The following is a 21,131-nucleotide window of genomic DNA, read 5'->3' as shown; positions in this document are numbered from 1 at the left end:
AAAGCCGTTTGGAGCCGTTTATATCCCTCTTGCGTTTATTCTGCCTTGAAGATATCCTGCCAGGATAGACCGGAAGGCCAGGCAGGAGAACCGACTCACCTGGCGTTCATTTCAACGGCGTTGTATCCTGCATGCTTGGCAATCACGTGGGCCAGCGTGGTCTTCCCCAAACCCGGTGGGCCACACAGCAGCGCCACCTGCAGCAGAGAGTGGGAATACAGAGCAATGCACACCGTGTGCCCAGCACCGCAGGAGACAGTCACTCGATATCAAACTAGGTCTATGTTGCAAAGGGTTAAAGCTCTAAAAACTGCTCTGTTTTTAAAGCTGCCCCATCTTCTACCTCCCAAGGCTCCGGGAACTTCTTGGCATTAAGACCCTATGGTGCTTTATACAGCAACACTAGCCCAGTAGCCTGATCAAATCCCAGCTCGGGTCATTGTAACCTTGCCTATTTAATTCCTGCCATTTCAATGAAATTCTTCTTCACTTCCTGTCTTAAATGATCCCGTGGCACTGCTGTTAAACATCAGCCTCGGTCCACCCTAGAAGCGGCTGCACGGATTGCTATATTTATGCATTTTACATACCCAAGTCTGGCCAAGTTATAAAAGCAAACGAAAACAGTTCACTTATTCAAGGCGATGGGAGAATCCATTAATGGAACACATAAGTCAACCTGAACTATAGGCATCAGTGCCAGCTGTGCCAGCAATATGTAGGACGGTATATTTAAGTTTGTAGAGTGCTTTGGGATCCCTTCAGGGTGACACATTCTGCATAAGTGGTTAAGATCCCAGAAATGTATTTACTTAAAACAATCTTTGCCATAACCTTAATTTATATCCCTTAACTTGCTGTTTAATCCAACAGAGGAGATGCATGCAGTGCTAGTCTGCTGTTGAGTATCTATTCTTATTTTCCCTTTAAAATCCATTTACGGGACAGAGCTAAGCTGATAAAATCATAAACTGAGTGTATGATTTCATCCTCCTATGATGTGCAGCACTGCCCTCTGCTGGAAGGAATCGTGCCTGCTTAAGTGTATGTAATGTCACCCTCTAGTGGAGGTGATTTTCAGAAGACAAGAATGAACTACAGGACAAGCACGCCGAGTTGAAGCTAGCACATTTAATCTGCCTGTGCTTGGAACAATCTCCTTTCACCCCAGCCGCGATCCCACTTTTTAAACTTGCAAAATGCAAGGGCAAGCAGCAGTTGACAGGAAAACCCCAAGAATTCACTTAAATTCTAAAAAGTAAATCCAAATTTCTCAGGGTCGTGCTGGAAGAGGAGGGGCCAAGCTGCTAATCCGCACCTTGTATTTGGGTCTCTTGTGTTGATCCAGCTCAGCCTCCAGAATCTCTTCTGTGAATTGTGCCTTACTTCTCCATTTGTTCTGCTGCTCCTTGGGCTGTTTGAATGGAGGGCGGGCGTCAGCGCTCGGCTTCGCTTTCTTCACGGGTTTTTCCTTCCCGAAAACCACCACGTCCCACAGCTTCAGCCATTTCAGAAGGCAGCGATTTGTGTACTGAACGACAGAGGAGGAAAGGGGGCAGGATAAATAATCAAAGGCGCTTGAAGGATCTGCCTGAGCAGAAAATGAGAAACAGACATGTGCAAGAGAGACTCCCCCGTACAGAGCTGAAAGCATCCTCCTCTGGAGCTTAAAAAGCTACTGTTTATGGACCGCACAGATCTCGGTTGGAGGTTCTTTTCTGCGTGCACACATGAAACCACCACAGTTGAGCAGATCAGACTCGAGCCTTCAGGAGGCCATAGGGATTTATCCCCAGCCCAACCTCGACCCCAGAATACACACGCACTCTGTGTGTGTCCCCCAATACATGGATATAATTAACTAACTCAGGCATATGACATTTTAATCTTCTTGAATGGAAGATGCCATCTGGGTTTGGAGGTGCAAGCACCATCTAGCAGGCCCAGCACTGGATCAGGAATCAGGAGACCTGTGTTGTATGAGCAACTCTGTCACTGGCCTGCTGGGTGACCCTAGGCCTGTCCCTTCCCACCTCTGCGCCTGTTTTCCCTCCCACCCTTTGCCTCGCTTGGCCACTTAAATGCTAGGTTCTTTGGGGCAGGGACCGTCTCTCACTAGGTCTATGAACGCCGTCTAGCACAATGGGGCCCTGATCTCAGCTGGGGTTTCCAGGAGCTGCTATAACACAAACAACAATAATTTGGCACCAGAAACCCCCAGGATTAAAGAACTATCATCAAAAAACCCCTCGGTCTACTTTATATAGGGATCTTACATCATCACTGAGCAGCTCTGTGTAGTGTCTAGGAGTAAATCTGTCGACCCACAGGCAATGCAGGGCAGATTCGTCCTCATCGTCAGCACCGTCTGTTTCCTCGTTAGGCTCTGAGGTCTCATTTCCAGCCTCTCCATGGAGGTGACTGCAGGAAACAAGGCAGAGATTAAAAACCTCAGAGCACAAAGTGCCCATCCCATGAGAGCCTGTACTAGAGCCCACGGAAAGATCAGGCAATAGTCATCATAGAAATATAAACACTAGCCTAGGTTCAAAACATCCAACACTTAAAGGACAGAAGAGATCCTAAATCCAGCTAACTTAATCCAGGCACCTGAGCAGTTAGAGAAATGCGGTGAAGGGAGAGCTAACTGCCCCAGGTCATGGAAGGTCCATACGAGCCCATTGAGCAACTGCTGCCTAGCCAGTGTTGAGGTTTTTCAAAAGATCACAGACTGCACTGGATAAATAGAGGTAATGGGGTTTGGGTATTTTTTAGGGCTGTCCATTAATCGCAGTTAACTCACACAATTAACTCAAAAAAATTAATCGCGATTAATCGCCGTTTTAATCGCACTGTTAAACAATAGAATACCAATTGAAATTTATTAAATATTTTGGATGTCTTTCTACTTTTTCATATATATTGTATTCTGTGTTGTAATTGAAATCAAAGTGTATATTATTTTTGATTATAAATATTTGCACTGTAAAAATGAGAAACAGAGGAAATAGTATTTTTCAATTCACCTCATACAAGTACTGTAGTGCAATCGCTTTGTCGTGAAAGTGCAACTTACAAATGTAGATTTTTTTTTGTTACATAACTGCACTCAAAAACAAAACAATGTAAAACTTCAGAGCCTACAAGTCCACTCAGTCCTTCTTCTTGTTCAGCCAATCGCTCAGACAAACAAGTTGGTTTCCATTTACAGGAGATAATGCTGCCCTCTTCTTGTTTTCAATGTCACCAGAAAGTGAGAACAGGCATTTGCACGGCAGTTTTGTAGCACGGGATTCCAGCAGCGGTCACACCAGTGCCAAATACAGAGGTAAAATAACTGCTCTAATCTTACTGGAGATTACCCTGTTGATGCATCCCAGGATCACATTAGTTCTTTTGGTCAGAGCATCGCACTGAGAGCTCATGTTCAGCTGATTATCCAGCCCCATCCCCAAATTATTTTCAGAGTCACTGCTGCCCGGGAGACAGTCCCCCATCCTGTAGGTATGGCCTACGTTCTTTGTTCCTAGGTGGATTCATTTACATACAGCTATACTAAAATGCGTATTGTGTGCATGCGCCCAGCTTACCAAGCGATCCGGATCGCTCTGTATCAGTGACCCGCCCTCTTCATTATTTACCATGCCCCCAATTTTTGTGTCATCTGCAGTTATTGGTGATGATTTTATGTTTCCTTCCAGGTCATTGATAAAAATCTTGAATAGCATCGGGCCAAGAATACATGCCTGCTGGACCCCACTGGAAACATTATCATAGTAACACCTGGAGGCCTCATCTGAGATCAGGGTCCCACTGCGCTAGCTGCTGTACATATACGTAGTAAGAGACCGTCCCTGCCTCAAAGGGCTCACAGTCTCCATAGACATGAGAGGCAAACCACCGGTGGAAAAGGATTATTGTGTTACGGATGGGGAACAGAGGCATGGCATGATTAAGTGACTTGCCCAAGGAAATCTGTGGCAGAGCTGGGAATTGTACTCAGATCTCCTGACTTCCAGTTCATGCCCTGGACCACAAGGCCATTCTTCGACTTAAAGGAACACCCTGGAGCAGGCTCCAATGAGCAGGCAGCGTCAGTGGCTGAATCCCAACAGAAGCCTCACTGCGGCGATGGAAGCGGCACCAGAGAGTGATGTGTGAGAACCCTGGCAGTAGATGCTACAAGGACAGAAGGAGAATTGCCCAAATGACCCACCTGTTTAATATTTCGGTCAGCCGCTGCGATGCCTCCAAAACTCGCCTCCGACGCTTAAAAACAAACAGGGGTGCGATGGGGGTCAGAATTGCTCTAATACACGTCTGGCGACATAGCAAGGATTTCATAACTAATGCTCTTTGCCTAGCAGGGTGGCAAGGAGGTTATGTTGAGATGACTTTTTTTGCTTTATTCCAAGAATTAAAATCCATATATTAAAATACGTCACTTCCCCTGGTGGGCATTCCCCAGACCTGGCTGTTCAGGGACACGATATTTAAGGCTACATTTTCGAAATGTCTCTGTCTGTACTTGCAATAAAACAATCTGTGTGCACCTGATGGGTCCTTTGGTACAAGTATGAATGAGGCTGGGCTCTCAAACACCGTATGTTCCTCAAGAAGGCCGTCTGGCTAATTCTGAAGAACCAGGTTTTCCGAACTACCATATACAAAAAAAAGCTAATTTAAAGAGTGCTACCCTCTCCTAGCTCGTCTTGATCTCAGTGTTCTATCCACACAAGTAAGAAAAACGAATCATGTAAATTTGATGCTGGATATAATCTATATGGTCCCTCTGGGGCTGGTGCGGTCACATTCTGCGGGAGTTTACACTGAAGCGGGAGCACCTGCGACAATCTGGTCAATTGTCTTGGTAGCTGAAACGGCCAAGAGCCTTTCTGCCACTGAGGTGAAAGTGACCAATGAAACCTTGGATCACCAGTGATGGACAGAGACTGGCCATCCAGCCAGACCGTCTTAAAGACCTAGCTAGAGATCGATTTGCATGGCGCTCGTTCTGCATGGAGACCACGCCCCTTAAGGATCTGCTTTGTTGATGGTAAGCGATACGGAGCCATGCCTGGAAACCAAACGTTTCATACGGGAAAGGAGGGAGAAGGGTTAGTCCAACAGAACAGACTCAAAGGGAAGTGGGGGAAGCCATCTCACACATTATTTGATTCATGTTAAGTGGGCAAAGCACTTAAGAACATGATACAGGGAATAAATTTACTAGGGGTGACATTTTCAAAAGCATTTAAGCAACTAAATCCCATTTTGAAAAGTGACTTAGGAATTTAGGAGACTAATTTTCACTGAAAGCCAAAAGGACTTTGGCTCTAAGTCACTTACATTCTTTTGGAAATGTTATCCCAGTCTTTTTCCATCTCTAACTTCTACCCTCAAATGGGAAGCAAGCAGCAGATCAGAAAAATGCAGCTGCTGGCGATACTTCAGAACATCTGGAACCTTGATTTTCAGGTGTGTCTGCTAATTCTGGGTACCCAGCTTGTCACGCCAATAGCTTAATTCTTTCACAGGTTCTACAAACTACAGTCAGAACTGCAGGAGCTTAAGCTGTATCGAAACTAAAGAACGAGGCTCCCAGAATTAACAAACACTTGAGAATTCAGGTCGTTGATGCCTGACCCTAGAAATATCAATTGCTAGCTGAGAGGAAGAGCTAGAAATAGGAATTGGGTACCATACCTCTTCAGACACTTGCTCCTTCAGGTAGGAAAAAGGAACCCCCAGTAAATGAAGTGGTCTTTGTGCGTTCCAGCCCAGAGAGTCGGGGAGCTGTAAAGATCAGAGACTGCACTAGTATTTACAAAGCACAGGTTCATATTTCACCCTTAGCAAGAGACTCTAGAGTACTCAGCTTCCAACACTACGTTGGAGGCCACAAAACAAACCTACCCAACCCGGTCTCCAGTTGCCAGATCTTACCTCCACTCCAATTCTGGAGTGATCTTCCTTCAGAACCATGAAGACTCTGGTGCCATCAGCAGAAGTCACATTGACATAGTCCTCCAGGATGGGCGGGCGCTTGAGAACCCGTTTCGGGTCCTTTTCAGGGGGTGGCGTCATGCGCAGTGGAACCATGTCGCTCACTTCCAGGCTATCTGGGCTCACAAACTTTGGACTCCTTTAACACAGGAACACAAGAGAAAGTGCCCATGAAATCACATTCCCAGCAGGCTAAACTCAATGTACCAAAACTTGCTTCAAAACCGAAACATTAGAATCTAATACACCCAAAATCAGATTTCATGGGCCAAAGTCACCAGAAAATGGCAACAAATACAAGCAGGAAAATGCTGTGCAAACTCCCCCCAACCAAGCTCTGTCATCCACACAAAGCCTGCCAGGCAGCATTCCCAACTATTCTAGTACTGGGCGCCCTCCACACAGCTCTGCCAATGTACCTACATGCTGGTCTGCAGCACTTTGTAGTCTAGTCACCTGCAGTTTCTGTCCTGATATTACAGTCCCCTCCATACACCACTCTGCTGACCCTCAAACGTGACTCCCCAGTCCTTCTCTTCCCTCCCTGTCAAAGCCCCTGAACCTGACCTCTGCTCCTGACATGCCCAAGAAAGGCACTCAAATATCACTGCAATGAGTATGGTATAAAGGTTTAGATAGTGAGGGGTCTCTCCTGAGCAGAAACTGCCTGTGCTGTTAGTTCTGTGAAGTGGACACAAAAAGAGACTAGGATAAAGCCACCCACATAGTTTTCCCTTGTAACCTAAATGGACATCTGACCCCAAGCTTCCAAAGACCTTTAATTTACTGCATAAGTTTAGCTCCAAGATTTAAAATTACTGACTGTCAAGGGCCTTCCTCACAACAATGACAAAATAATGAGAAAGGGATTCAAACCCTGTTAACCTGGCACTCTGCGGTTTGGAGCAGTCCCCGGGAGAAGGAGGCGGGGTAATGTCATCCTGGGGGAAATCAGGAGAGGCCAATTTGTCCTCCACACCAAAATTCAGCTTCTTAACGGCTTCAAGTCTTCGTCGCTTTGGCTTAGGAGCTGTTCGACACAAAGGGAAGTGGGGGAGGGAATGTCGATCAAAGCAGGGTATTTACAGATTGCTAATACAACTCCTTTCATCCAAGGATCTCAATGCACTTTATAAGCATTAGTGAACAGAGCTTCATATCCCCTTGTATCCCCTTTTAACAGACAGGCAACTGAGGCACAGTAAGGCAAACTGACTTGCCCAAAGAGTCAACAAGATTGACAGGAACGGAAGCCGGAAGCCCAAGTTTCCAAGATCGTCCTGCTAGGACACACACTAATGTTTCCTGAATTAGAGAGATTCCATACAGTAAACTTTTCAGTGAAATGGCCTGCCCAGTGCCCACCTTTGGGACACTCTGAGAAATGAACATCAGTTGCCTCAAAGAGGAACATGGGCTTGGGAGGCGGGTGGCAGGCGTCCGCTTTACCCTCTAGATTAGAACAAACATGACAAACTGGCCAATCCAGCATCACGCCAATAGCCTGAGCTGCAAAGGGGATCAGCACCTAAGAAGAGCATTTAAGGTACAGCACCAAGTGGAGGCAAAGGGAGGCACAAAAGGGCCTTGGCCTACATGTAACCAAAGAGCATTTCCAAAACATACTGAGCACAGCAGGAGGCTGGTGAGGGGGCAAGCTCTCCGAACACTCCTCCTCCTCGGATTCATGCAGAATACACTCTAGATGCCGCTTCTTAGGGTTAGCCTCTCCAGTGCTCTCCACGGCATTTGTCTGGTGTTGAGAGTCCTTTTCCTGGCCTGGCTGGCACTTTAGAGCGGCAGAGTCCTTAACCACATCCCCGGCTGTTATAGCTTCTTCAAATGTCTGCTTTCTGCTTCGGAGCTGGGACACTTTGGGGGCCGATGGCTGAGATGGGACATCTGAAAAAGATATTTTTTTTAAATGACAGCGATACGATGTGACCCCATCTGCATGGGGGGAGCGGCCATGAATAAGCCTGATTTTAGCAGAGGAGATGCCAAGCCAGACTGCAACACCAGCCAGCCAGCAGGCATAGCACTAAACCCGTCCTGTAGCCAGCTGAGCTTGAACAGGTTTCTTTTAAAATCCAACTGGGTTCCATCGACATTTGCTGGTCAAGCCACGTTCCAGGTCAGTCCAGCTCCAAGCAACTTTAAACCTGGTTGCTTGCCCCAGGGAGATGGAACCTCAGGATTGGCGATTGTATGACGAAATGGACCACGCGCATGATTCGCACGTAAAACCCTCGGATAAGATTCATTGTCCCTCAAGTTTAACGCCTGCAGGGAGCGTAGTCAACATCCAAGACCAACACGATGTACAAGGACATTAGGTAACCGCCACAACACGAGAAACCCCTTCCTGGGGCAAGTGGTTGATGGATCAAGGCTGAAGCGCCTGATACACTGGGCAGCCCCGGCTTTGCCATCCTGAACTCAGCTCTGCCAGAGACCAGAGGGGGGGGGAGATTTCCCTCCCCCCCGTGCAAGCATGATTGCAACACACTACAAACAAACCAACAGCTGCTTTTGGACACACACAGCGCCCCCCACCTTCCAGCTCTGCCAGCACCTCCAGCTCGTCTGCAAACTGCTGATCGAACTCATCTTCAACGCCATACAGCTCCGGCTCCTCCATGAGCCCGGCCCCGAGCTCCGCTCCCCTCCCGGGGCCCTGCACCCCACGCACCAGCCTTGCACCGCCGCCGGCCCGGGCTGCCCTTGCAACTGGAAGCCGGGCGCGCGCGCGCGCCGCGCAGGCCCTTCCGGGTAACGTTCCATCCCGCCGCCTCGCCAGCCGCTGATTGGCTGCCTCGCCCTTCACGCGCCGCGGCCCTGTCTCGTGTGGCTCCCGGCTGGAAACAATGTAGCCGCGGCGCCTTTCCGCCAGCCCCGGGCGCAGGGCAGCGGCAGCTGCAGGTCGGTGGCGCCCGGTGCATTTCGGGGGTGGGGGCTGGAGGCAGGGGAACCCCCCGGGCCAGCGCGAAAAGGGGGGGAGGGGGTTGCATGAATTCCCTCACTTCTGTCCCGTGCAGGGACCGTCCCCCCTTTGCTTGCGCGGTTCTTGCAGCTGGCGCTGTTGTCTCAAGAAGAAGTTAATAATAATAATGGAGATATCCATCTCCTAGAACTGGAAGGGACCTTGAAAGGTCATGGAGTCCAGCCCCCTGCCTTCACTAGCAGGACCAAGTACTGATTTGGCCCCAGATCCCCAAGTGGTCCCCTCAAGGATTGAACTCACAACCCTGGGTTTAGCAGGCCAATGCTCAAACCACTGAGCTATCCCACCCCCCAAGTTGCTCCGAAGTCCGGCTCGGGGCGGGAGGAGGACGCGCTGACTAGGCTAAGGGCTGCCGCTGGCACGTTCATCATCATCCATGAATAACCACCCCTCGCTGGCGCTTCTGCCGTGGGGAGGGGTCAGTGACAAGAAGCGGTGGATGAAGGGGGTTGTTACCTGGGGGCCACAACGGGATGTGGGTACCAACAACAGCTGGGGCCTGCGTCCTTCTTTTCTCCTGCTGTACATCGTTGGATGCTGCCTGCTACCAAAGCAAGCCTGGTTTTTGACAGGCGCTCAGACTATAATAATAATGGAGATATCCATCTCCTAGAACTGGAATAGACCTTGAAAGGTCATCAAGTCCAGCCCCCTGCTTTCACTAGCAGGACCAAGTACTGATTTTTGGCCCAGATCCCTAAATGGCCCCCTCAAGGATTGAACTCACAACCCTGGGTTTAGCAGGCCAATGCTCAAACCACTGAGCTATCCCTCCCCCCAGGAGAAGATACTGTATAGGGGACAGTCTTGTATTGTGCCCTGGAGGTGATGGCTGGGTTAGCGGGTGGAATCTTTTCCATCGTCAGTCATTCAGCCTGAACAGCAGGGGATTTAAAAAAGTCAATATGTGATGCACAACGTGTGTTGCGTTCCCATTGCACTGGTTTCTGACGTTAAATGCACGCTGTCCAATTTAAAATCATCTATTCTAAATAAACCATTCGTTGCCTATATTACTGCCAACACTGATTCAGGTGCCAGCAATTCCTTTCTGTAGTACAAAGACACAGCCTTAGGTTATAATTGAATGGATTTTAAAACCTTTCACTCTGGATGGGTTTTGTTTACATTTTGCATTGCTCACAACTTGATCAATGAAGTGACGTTCACTTTTGTTTTTAGGGCTGCAGTTTTTCAGTTTCAGCCAATACAGGGATATAAATAGATCGGCACATATATATTTCTGAATGACTTTTTCCCATGGATTATACATTTTTTAATAGCACAGTAACATTTCTGTTGGGTTATGTAGAAGCTTTGCTTTACATCATCTAAATTTTGGGCCTAGTCTGAGTTGGCAGCATCCTTTCAATCATGGCGAGTGGAAAAGCCTGTCTGAAGTTCATCTGCCCCCCAGAGTGTGTTCGTTGTCAATCCCACGTCAGATGGGTGCACTCATTATTATAAATTTTTGTATTGTGGTAGCATCTAGGAGCCCCAGCCAAGGACGAGGACCCCATTGTGCTAGGCGCTGTACAACCGCATTGTGACTCCCAAATGTTGCATAGAGAGTAGAAGTGAGAGGGTTCACTGCCCTTTGTACACAGCTGGAAGTGGGGAATCCATTAACATCACCACATCGCTGTACATCCCACAACAGGCGGGTGCACTCACTATTATTAATTACCCGTGTTGCGATAGTGCCCCAATCAGGGTCCCATTGTGATTGTTGCTGTATTAACACAAGGAGCTTGCTGTCTTTCTATGAGAAGACACATCAGGTGGGTGTAACAAACAATCGAAGAGGGTGGACGAAGGGAGGTGTGGAGCTTCTGCACCGCATCCCAGCAGTCCAGTGTATGTTTGATCAATTCTGATGCTTTGTTTTGTTTTGTTTTTAAGGATTTTATAAACGAAAGAGCACACTCCCGAGGTGGAGCGCTTACTTCCCTTCAAAGGGCCATGGAGCCGGGCAGCATTGATAACTTGTCCATCCTGTACCAGAGCTCTGACTTCATTGTGGTCAACAAGCACTGGGATGTTCGCATCGACAGCAAGATGTGGTATGAGAAGCTGACCCTGCAGAGCCAGCTGAAGTACCGTTTCCCAGAGCTGGCTGACCCAGACACGTATTATGGCTTCAGGTAAGTGAGCACGGAAGGGCAACGTTCATCTCAGCTCGACAGAGATGTTATCCCAGTGCACGTCCTCGCCGAGACAGCTGCGATATTCCAGGAACATGCAGCTTGCAAGACTGGGACCTAGAGAGCCAGGGATGAAACGTTCACAGGCCAGGGCAGTTGACTTTGAAATGAGCTATCAGAGCAGATTCGTCTGAACCAAAACCTGGCCAACTTCAGGACATGCTCCAAGATGCGACCGTGTCCCACTGTAACGGGAGCCAAGAAAGCAAGGAGCATGGGGAAGAGGGAGAAGGTAAAGCTAGAATCGCTCCTGAAACCTGGGACCGGCAAAGAGCAGAATCCATCGCACACAGACAGTGCTTGGAGGATCTAAATTATCCACTGGAGCCCAGATCCTCAATGGTATTTAGGCGCCTAACTCCCACTGAAATCATTAGAAGTTACGCGCCTTTGAGGATAAAGGCCTAAGTACTGAGATCCCGACTGCAAACTGCTCCAGGTTGGCTGACTGCTGGGCCATTCGGAATCCCCTTGACTTTAGCGGGGCTCCGTCTCAGTGGAAAGCCTCCATTCTCTGAGCAGTTTGCCCTAGATACACCTCTACCTCGATATAACGCTGTCCTCGTGAGCCAAAAAAATCTTACCGCGTTATAGGTGAAACCGCGTTATATCGAACTTGCTTTGATCCGCTGGAGTGCGCAGCCTCTCCCCTCCCGCCCGGAGCGCTGCTTTATCGCGTTATATCCGAATTCGTGTTATATCGGGTCGCGTTATATCGGGGTAGAGGTGTACTGCGATAATGGGCACTACAGAAAAACCGAACCGAGAATAAAAGCACTTACAATTACTTTAGATAAATAAACTACAAGACGTCCCATTGAAATGGTGCTCTACCAGCAACGGGGATTATCTGTAACTATTTCGGTAAAAGCAAATTCAAGTTGCCAGTGTCCCTTTAAGAATGGGTTGTCTTGAGAGTATGCTGAGCACTTACATAAGGCTTTGCATCTTCAGAGCTGGGCAGATCTGGACTACAAGCTCTTGGTGTGGGCCTGAGCTTGGGCCAAGATCCAGCATGTACTTAGATGTACCCGAGCACCATAGGTTGGCCTTTTAGGGTGGGATTTTCAAAGTAGCCTATGGGAGTTAGGCACCCAAAACTCAGTGTCCCGCATTTAAACCATTATGCCAGACTCCTGCTGTATGGGTGAAAGAGCCAGCTGTGGCTTTTCAGAATCCCAAGGAGGGCATTTCTGACCCTCCCTTGCACTATCTATCTCTCCTAGGTTTTGCCATCAGCTAGACTTTTCCACCAGTGGGGCCCTCTGCGTTGCTCTCAATAAAGCGGCTGCCGGTAGCGCGTACAAGTGTTTTAAGGAACGGATGGTGACCAAGGCCTACCTCGCTCTGGTAAGCGTAGCCCCCTCTGCATGGGCTCTGTCATGGTCCATGTCCTCTCGGCCACCATTCATTGCATCCTGCCCTTTTAATGGCAGTGTTACTCTCCAAGGCGTATAAACCAGTGGTGTGTCCTCAGCCATTTTTGGTGAAGGTTGGGATTCTGAAGGCACATCTGGCTCACAGCTGTTCAGCAGCAGCACCGGTGATGAGGCGCTAGAACTAAACCATAAGGCTCGGCTAACACCTGAGAGTAAGATCGGGGACTGACTTAATTTTTAAACATTCTAATCCCCCCCCTTCCTATTCGCTCCAGGTTTCAGGGCCCACACTGCTTTCTCTGACCCTTCCTTCTAGGGGCTGTGGAATCTCCCCAGCAAGAGCAGCATTTCCGGACGAAGGGTCTCAGAAAGGAAAAACCGATGCAGAGGTTGAGCCTAGCTCCGTACTTGCCAATCAGAGTCTGACCAGGCTACGTGTTTCATGTCTTGAGTTAATGGAACTTTTTGTCTCTGCAGCTGTTTGCGCTGTACAGGTCAGCGCGTGTTTATTGGAGAACGGGGCTAGTTGTTACAATGGGCCTGTCCTTTCCTTCGATTTTGGCCCTGGATCCTCGGCCCACGGACTGTCCTCGCCCCTCCGTCTCTCTTAACATGGTGATTACTGCTGCCGCCATGACGAGAACAGAGGAACACCTCTCCCCGCCTTCACCCCTGCTATCCAGCTATGCATCTAACAACGTCAGGTTTACATCCCTGAGCATGCTCAGAGCAATGCCTGTCGCACACAAAGGGGGAGTGTTCTCAGAACCTGACCAGCATCAGCCCAAAAAGACAGGCACACAGTGGTGCTTGGGGCTGCCCACGATCAGCTTTTTTCTAGGCTGTGGATCATGATGGTTTCCCTGGGACCTGTCTGCATTAATCTCCTGACCCCAGGGCCAATTGTGCCCAGGAGATATATAATCAGATTTAGTTTTGGGAGAGTTTTTTTTAGTCTGTCACTGATCATGTCACTAGGGCTCTTCCTTGGGTGTGCCAAGTCTCTGCCCCTGGAGGATCCCAGACCTTGCTGTTGAATGCCTAGTATTCTGCCCTTTGCAGAGCAATTTGCGTAGCGTGGTCAGATAAAATCCCTGCTGGCTTTTGGTTGAGGTGCAATTGCCAGCAGGCAGGCCATTATTTCTTGTTGTACAACGTTCACGTTGACCCTCCTAGTGTGAATTTTCCAAGCACGCACTGTGGCACCAGCTCTCTAGGCGGCAAGGGACCATGAGCTGTGCCCTTTTTCTGTATTGTGTGTTTCTACATAAGTGGAGGCACATGATGCTGGTCCTGAACAGGGCTTTCCCTGAGGAGATGTGGCGCTGGCAGGGTCGTGACGGTTTCCTGTTGAAACCAACCAATTCTTGGTACTTGGGGCCAATGGCAGACAGTACGATCTGAGAGCAGGTGTTGTGCCAGCCAAACAGATGGGCAGGAGACTAGCCAGAGTTTGTGCATATGCAAAGTGCGTGTTTGTTGCAGCAATGCCCGGGGCTTGTATTGGGAAGTGCCAGGTTATAAAGCTGCAGGTGGCTGTTCCATTTCATCCCCAGAAGAACGGGATGGAGTGATCTACAGGGGTTGATTGTCAGTCTAATATAACTTCCATGCCCCTTGGACATCCTCTCTGGAAGGCACAGACATCTATTCCACAGCTTCCCATGGGCTTCTGCCACCAACAGGCTGAAGAAGATTAATAGATTCATAGGTTTGCAGGGTTTTTAAAGGCCAGAATGGCCATATACAATCACCTTGTCTGACCTCCTGCACAACTGCTGGCCAGAGAACCTCACCCAGTAATGTTGCATGGGACTCATATGTCCTGGTAATGAGATTAGAGCTAGCTCACGGAGGAGCCGTCTTAAAACATGCCCCACGTTGAGCATGTAAAATCCAGCATTGCCCAGGAGAGTAGGTGGTTAGAGGATTTGCAATGGGACCTAGATCCTTTCCTCCCTAGTCCAACAATTTCAGTCCAGCCCATCTTGGTAGTAACTGCCAAGTGATTACCGTCTGACAACTGTGGTCTCACCAGTGGGTCTCAATAGAGTAAACCACTCCGTCAGCAGTCCCCGTGGTGGTACTCTGACCAGGCAAGCGAAGGATCAAATGGACTGGAGTCTGATCACCAATAGAAGTGATCTGTGCCAGCCGTTGGTGAGATGATGTTATCTGCACTGGCAATGTGCATGCTGTACCGTTCCTGCATATGGAGAAGAGTGCCTTCCAGGTCTGTCAATCCGTCCCCTTTCACTGGCACCAAATAAGGAAAATCCCTGTAGTATTGTGAGGGTCTGGACTTGCAGGTAATTGGCTTTAAAGGTAACCCAGGAGTGAAGGTTTCACGCATTAGTCAAGGAGTTTGGTAGTTCCATTGTTCCTACCTAGCTTAATTCACCGAACAATAGGTAAAGCCCGATTGTACTGTTTGCTTCATATCTGAGGAGATTTAAGTACTTCCCTTCATGTGCAGCTCTACAGTAAAACCTGTGGCATGATTAAATCAGCGTTGAAAATCAGTCGGTATAAATATGCCAGTCATCTTTGATGTACGAGCTGACATAAGTCTGCAGAGATCAGAACAATTTGGTTCTGAAGCAATCTTGAGTGAAGGCAGCCGGGTTGGGGTGGGGGGAATACGCCAAGATTGTTGAATTCCTTAAATACAAGGATTCCTTCGTCTTAGTAGCTGAGGATAACCGTGTGTGATTTCCTGTGCTCGTGGGTGTTATTCTCTTTTGAACTTCGGTTTTCATGAAATGTTTCTAATCTCTGCTTTTTAATGACAACGGCGAGCACACTTGAAAAAAGATGGTAATTAGTGCTTATATCCTGACTCACCAAAGCATTTAAGCACGTGTCTAACTTTGAAGTCAATGTGATTTAACCATATGCTTAAAATATGAATAGAGAGTAGGGAGACAGGAGTGAAAGAAATGCCATAGAGAGATCAGCTCCAGTGCTCCTGTGTAATTATAGTGTATGCAATGTCCCTTTTTCATAGCTGAGCAAGAAAATCCTTTCCCTCTATTGGCTGTTGTTAGCCCCAGATGTTTCAGAGACACCCGTTGTGTGAATAGGGTTTTGTGTTTATAGATCTGAGCTGAGGGGAATCATCTGCCTAGCAATCTGGCCGAGTTATTAATTCAGAGCCAATTGCAGACAAACGGCTTATTATCAGTGACATTTGGATGGTGTCGCAGGAGAAAACGAACATGCGTTGAGTAAATGTCACTTGGCATCGCTTCTGAGACAGAATCAATTTGTCCAGCAGAACTGAGGGATGTCAAACCATTTCCTCACAGAGGCATCTTAGGAAGTGCTATTGGTGTTTCTGGAGATAATTATTGATACCCACTGTTAATGTTGCAGGTGTTAAAAGTCTCGATGATAACCCACCCAAGATTTTATATATACTGTATATATGTGAGTGTGTCTATACGTGGCTATATTAGTACTGCTTTCAGAGTGGGTATTCTTTGTGCGAATCATGTATCTGAACTGTATTTTCTGTGTCGTATTAACAGACGGATGCTGCAGCCACTGACATTTAGAATCGGGTACTCAGGTTCTGATTCTGAAAGTGCCAGCACACGGTAGATTCATTGGAGACCAATGGGCTCTACAGAGATGCAGTGGTCTGCGTGCACACTGTCAGTTCCAGGATCGAAACCTTAGATCAGAAGCTCTTTGGGGCTGGGACTTTGCCTTCTTCTGTGTGAGCGTGATTTTTGTGTCGACTTTCCGTTTTCTTGGGGGAACAGTTGTGCCCAGAGTTGATGGCCCAGAAGAGGGTCCAAGTTTGTTAAATTGCAATTTATTACTGGGTTTTGTTTTTTTTCAGTGACCTGGAATTGTTCTGATCTGAGTTTCAGGGGTTGGTTTGTCCCGTTAACTAACTAACTAACTAACTTCTGTGCTGCAGGTCAGGGGCCACGTGAGCGAAAGCAGAATGACGATCCGTTATGCCATAGGGAAGAACACGACAGAAGGCATGACCCACATGATGTGTATTGAAGGGACAGAAGGTAAGCCTGCTCATAGATCAGACCTTTCCTTGCACCGTTCTCATGATTGTTTGTCTCACGAGACGGGCAGCTATGATGGATATGGCTGAAATCCTATTTCCCATCTTTTTTTTAGGCTGTGAAAATCCAAAGCCTTGCCAGTCAGAGCTAAGCGTCCTTGAGCATGGTTCATACAGTGGTGACCCTGTAACTAAAGTGCTTCTACAGCCACTGACGGGTAAGTGCTGGAGGGCTGAGGCAACCCCAGCATGGCACTGTTTCTTATGTTGGGGGAGCCAGGCCATAGGGCCTTGAGTAGGGTGCAGAGCTTTTCTGCTGACTCACCCTGACAGTGGTGCTGGGTGGGTCTCATCAGCTAAAATATTGAGAGTCTCTCTGAGGCAAGAGAGCTAGAGGGAAGGAGCAGGATGTCCTGCAGGGAGAAACCCCAGTCATCTGGCATTTGCAGTCCTGGGCCTTTTCTCCACTGTTGTGATTTGGTTCTGCACTGTGGACCAGAAGCATTTAGGGGCTAGGATGAAATGAAAGTCAAACTCATTGTCAGTCATGACCTAAATTGGGTCTTGAGCCCGGGTCTCCAAAGGTCAAAAAGTATGATGCATTCTCTCCCAACAGCACGGGCGTCAAGAGCCAGGGATTCAGTGTCAGTGTTTGAACTCTGTGCCCTTTACGCTTTCATTCCCATGTTCCATTTAGGCCGGACGCACCAGCTCCGGGTTCACTGCAGTGCTGCTGGACACCCCATAGTGGGAGACTTCACGTACAGCTTTAAGAAGGACAGTAACCCGTACAGAATGATGCTCCATGCTTACTACCTGCGGATCCCTACCAGGAAGGAACTGATTGAGGTGAGTGCCCCTGACCCCTTTCTGACCTCTCTGGATAGCAACTGGGTCCCTCACCATGTTGTGCAGCAGCTGGATGAGATGATCCAGGAACTGAAGGACAAGACTATCCGGGCAGAGGAAGAGGAGAGGAACCAGGAAGCATTGCTTAGTAGTGGAGGAGAGGAGATGCCGAGCAAAACCAAGACCCTGGAGAGAGAGGAAGAACGAACCAAGTGTGAGCAGTGGTTGGCGGAGTGGGCCTTGGCATGAGATGCTGCTGTTGCTGTGCATTTCAAACCCAATATTCCATTTGCTCACTGTGGGACATGACAGACAACCCCCCTTCCCCCGCCCAGGACCCAACGCCGCCTCCGCGTCAGCACTTTTTTATGCCGAGCTATCTTAGAATGAATCCTCCAAGGGTTCATTTCCGGGTCTGAAATTTGACTTATTTTAGCATCAAGTAGGATTTTGTTTTTCATGAGTCAAGCTCCACCCCACCACTGGATGCACTTTTCCTTGTTCTGCAACTCAGCTGTGGGATTTGAATGTCATGCACCCCATCAGAAATGAGGCAGAAGCCCCGGTGGACTGCACCTTTGTATTAGCGCTAAGCTGCTGGGTGGGCGTCAGCAGAGCTGATCCATGTATGACGCTCCTGCAGAGAATGGTGGAGCTCCTTTCAAACCTGGAGTACTAAAACATTGCCAAGATACAATCAATTTAAAGGGAATCAGTAATGGAGGAGAGAAGGTGGGGCCCTTAAGCCTTTCTGGGTGGAATCTTTGGATCTGCTTTCACTTCCCCATTCCCGCCTACTGCGTGATCATGTCCACTCACTGAGTCCTATTAGCTATTGCTGTCTTCCTGTGCAGGGCATGAAGAAATATCCTGCAGCATTTTGCATTGCTCCGACTGAAAGGATGAGAGTCATGCCAACCAGCCATGTGCTTTGCCAATAAATCCCAATGTGGGTAATCCCCAGTTAAAACAGAGCTGCTGGGAGGGTCCTTTAATTGGAGTGTAGGACTCACTACCTTTCCCAAGTCTGCATTTAGACCATTTATATTTTTAAAAGGTTTTAAATTGATGACTACTAATGAATTTTAAACTTTCTAAGGAAATTTGACACGGGATACAGTCCTTTAGCAGTTCTGCAGTGCTGTCGGTCTCAGAGGTTTGTAACATCACACTTCTAGTACATTGGCACCAGTAGCAGATTAAAAATATCCAACACCCCAAAACTTTTTCCTACAGGTGGTGAGATTTTATTACACCCTTTACTTATATGCTCCTTTTCTAAGAGCCTCCTCTTGCCTGGAGATGCACATGTCACTCCTGCTATGACTAAAAATGGGCATTCCAGGCAATTCTCAGCAGGAGAACACAACTCTAAATAAATTCATGAGACTCACCTTGTTCTCCTATCAGAGTAGCAGCCGTGTTAGTCTGTATCCGCAAAAAGAACAGGAGTACTTGTGGCACCTTAGAGACTAATAAATTTGTTTGGCCTGGTCTAAACTACGACTTTAATTCGGATTTAGCTGCGTTAATCCGAATTAACCCTTCACCCGTCCACACTACAGAGCCAGTTAATTCGAATTAAAGGGCACTTAAAATCAATTTCTGTACTCCACCTCGACGAGCGGAGTAGCGCCTAAATCGATTTTGTTAATTCGAATTAGGGTTAGTGTGGCCGCACACCACCGAATTACTGTGGTTAAATTAATGGGGTAGTGTGGCCGCACACCACCGAATTAATGTGGTTAAAAACAGAATTAATGTGCTTAGTGTGGCCGCGCACAATCGAATTTATACAACCTGTTTCCCAAATTCGAATTATCTAAATTCAGATTAATCCCGTAGTGTAGACATACCCTTAGTCTCTAAGGTGCCACAAGTACTCCTGTTCTTGTTCTCCTAATGCCTGTGACAGGGCACTGCCTGGCTTTCACCAGTAGATGGTGCCATAGGCAGTCTCAGGCATCACAGACCATTTGTTTAAATTGTCTTAGGACTTCAGCAGTGAGACTAGAGGAAAAACACACACAACTAAAGGAATGTTAAAGGGCTGGTGCACACAAACCATAGCAAGGAAGGCTGGGACTCAGTGTCCCTGTTTTAGGAGAGTCAAGAGTTGAAGGGAAGCTTTAAACGAGAATTTCCTTGCTTTGCAAATCTCATTCAAACCTTCATTGTTGCTGTACTTACCATTTTTGTGTTTTAATTTTCTCCTTCGGCTTTTAACAGTAGTTTTAAAATAATGGACTAAAACTGTAATGGAATTCTGTGAGACAATCATAGATTATTGGGACAATAAACCATGATAGCCCATTCAGATCTATTGTGACCTGTGTATCTTAGCTATTTATATCACATCAGTCACCTTAGTATCTAAGCACTGAGCTGTCATATCAGTGCATGCCTTTAGGGTCCCTTAATCCCCAGCCTATTGTGCATCTGACAGTGCACACTGTTTCAGTGTTGTTATAGCCGTGCCGATCCTAGGATATTAGAGAGGCAAAGGGGGTGAGGGAATATCTTTTATTGGACCAACTTCCGAAAGAGACAAGCTTTTGAGCTTCTACAGAGCTTTTCTCAAGGTCAGAGTAAAAGATAGTACCTCAGCCACCTTGTCTGTTCCCCCAGATGACAAATATATCTACTGGGAGATGAAAAGAACTTCGCCGCTCTCCCCGGGACATGGAAACATAAACATTCTGCAGGGTCACTTAAATCATGCTTGGGTTTTGCCCCTCAGAATGGGTCTCGTCACCTATTTCCATGGACGCCATTTGCTACGTCCTCAGTATAGTCTCAGCTGCCAATGTAATGCATGGAGGCTCGCTTGTTTCCGGCACTGTAGCTGGTATGTTCTCCTTCTGGAGCATGTGTAGCTCAGACTGACACACCCAGCGGGAGGAGGGTTTGTGTCTTATAGAATTACCTCTCATTGCACCAGTGGATGCATGTATGTGTCTGCAGCTTCCAGAAACTATGGAATTGCCATGAAATGGGTCTTTGAAATAACAGTTCATCATCAGAGCTTTTGATGCATGATTAGGAGAATCTTCCTGTTTGGCACTTTATTGCTTGATGTTTTGTGCGTGTGTCGCAGGCAGTTAGGGCCAGATAATACCTGGTGGGTCATTATTTTTCATGGCTCTTCCCAACACTATTCCCACTCATATCCGAAGCAGTGATCAGCTGGTCGATGAATGTGAATTGACCCTGAGGGACATTCATTAGGAGCAAAGTGTTCAGCAAATTTTAGTAGCTACAGGAAGCAGAGACTCTAGCTTGGTTTGCTTTAGTACCTGAACCTCCCCATTGAGTATCCTAGTTCAGCTGCTGGTATTTTGCCAGGCAGACAGAGCCTCATCCAGTAAAGAACATATCTCTTGCTCCAGAGACTGCTGGAGATTGTGTTAGTCAAAAGACGTGACATGCATCAGTTGGCTGAAGCAGGATCATAGGAATCATGATCTTGAGAAGCAATTCACGGAATAGCATTAGCATTGGCTCAGGGCAGTCCTGCTTATCAGCATTACTGGCTGGAGGTTACATACTGCTGCTATGCAGGCTAATGTTAGCTGCCCGTTTGGAGGTGGACAGAATATTTGTGGAAGTAGAGGATCAGGGATGAGAAGTTCTGTGGACAAAACCTCTAAGACTCTTAT

General features: G+C 47.7%; 2 protein-coding genes across 3 annotated transcripts in view; one reads left to right on the top strand and one right to left on the bottom strand.

Annotated features, from left to right (window-relative positions):
• The window catches only part of CHTF18 (chromosome transmission fidelity factor 18), a 46,177-nt gene extending 37,458 nt beyond the window's left edge, over positions 1-8,719 (bottom strand). Inside the window, exons 1-9 of one of the 2 annotated variants that reach the window (XM_024212444.3) lie at positions 8,563-8,719; positions 7,633-7,908; positions 6,883-7,036; positions 5,947-6,145; positions 5,707-5,796; positions 4,217-4,269; positions 2,277-2,421; positions 1,319-1,531; positions 100-197 (exon numbers count right to left, since the gene is read on the bottom strand). In XM_024212444.3, the coding sequence (XP_024068212.2) occupies positions 100-197; positions 1,319-1,531; positions 2,277-2,421; positions 4,217-4,269; positions 5,707-5,796; positions 5,947-6,145; positions 6,883-7,036; positions 7,633-7,908; positions 8,563-8,647 (1,313 nt within the window). In that variant the 5' untranslated portion in view covers positions 8,648-8,719. The remainder of the gene's footprint in view (positions 1-99; positions 198-1,318; positions 1,532-2,276; positions 2,422-4,216; positions 4,270-5,706; positions 5,797-5,946; positions 6,146-6,882; positions 7,037-7,632; positions 7,909-8,562) is intronic. The other variant, XM_024212445.3, reaches the window with a different exon arrangement.
• A 135-nt stretch (positions 8,720-8,854) lies between these two features.
• RPUSD1 (RNA pseudouridine synthase domain containing 1) lies at positions 8,855-18,935 on the top strand. Its single transcript, XM_024212443.3, has 6 exons — positions 8,855-8,928; positions 10,913-11,154; positions 12,441-12,564; positions 16,522-16,624; positions 16,740-16,841; positions 17,321-18,935. Exons 2-6 carry the CDS (start codon positions 10,973-10,975, stop codon positions 17,719-17,721), a joined length of 912 nt encoding a protein of 303 aa, XP_024068211.2. The 5' UTR covers positions 8,855-8,928; positions 10,913-10,972; the 3' UTR covers positions 17,722-18,935.
• The last annotated feature ends 2,196 nt before the right edge of the window (positions 18,936-21,131 follow it).

The sequence above is a fragment of the Terrapene carolina genome, unplaced genomic scaffold (genome assembly GCF_002925995.2).
Source record: "Terrapene carolina triunguis isolate 2854851 unplaced genomic scaffold, T_m_triunguis-2.0 Scaffold93, whole genome shotgun sequence".
NCBI lineage: Eukaryota > Metazoa > Chordata > Testudines > Emydidae > Terrapene > Terrapene triunguis.
This window is presented reverse-complemented; position numbering and strand designations above follow the sequence as displayed.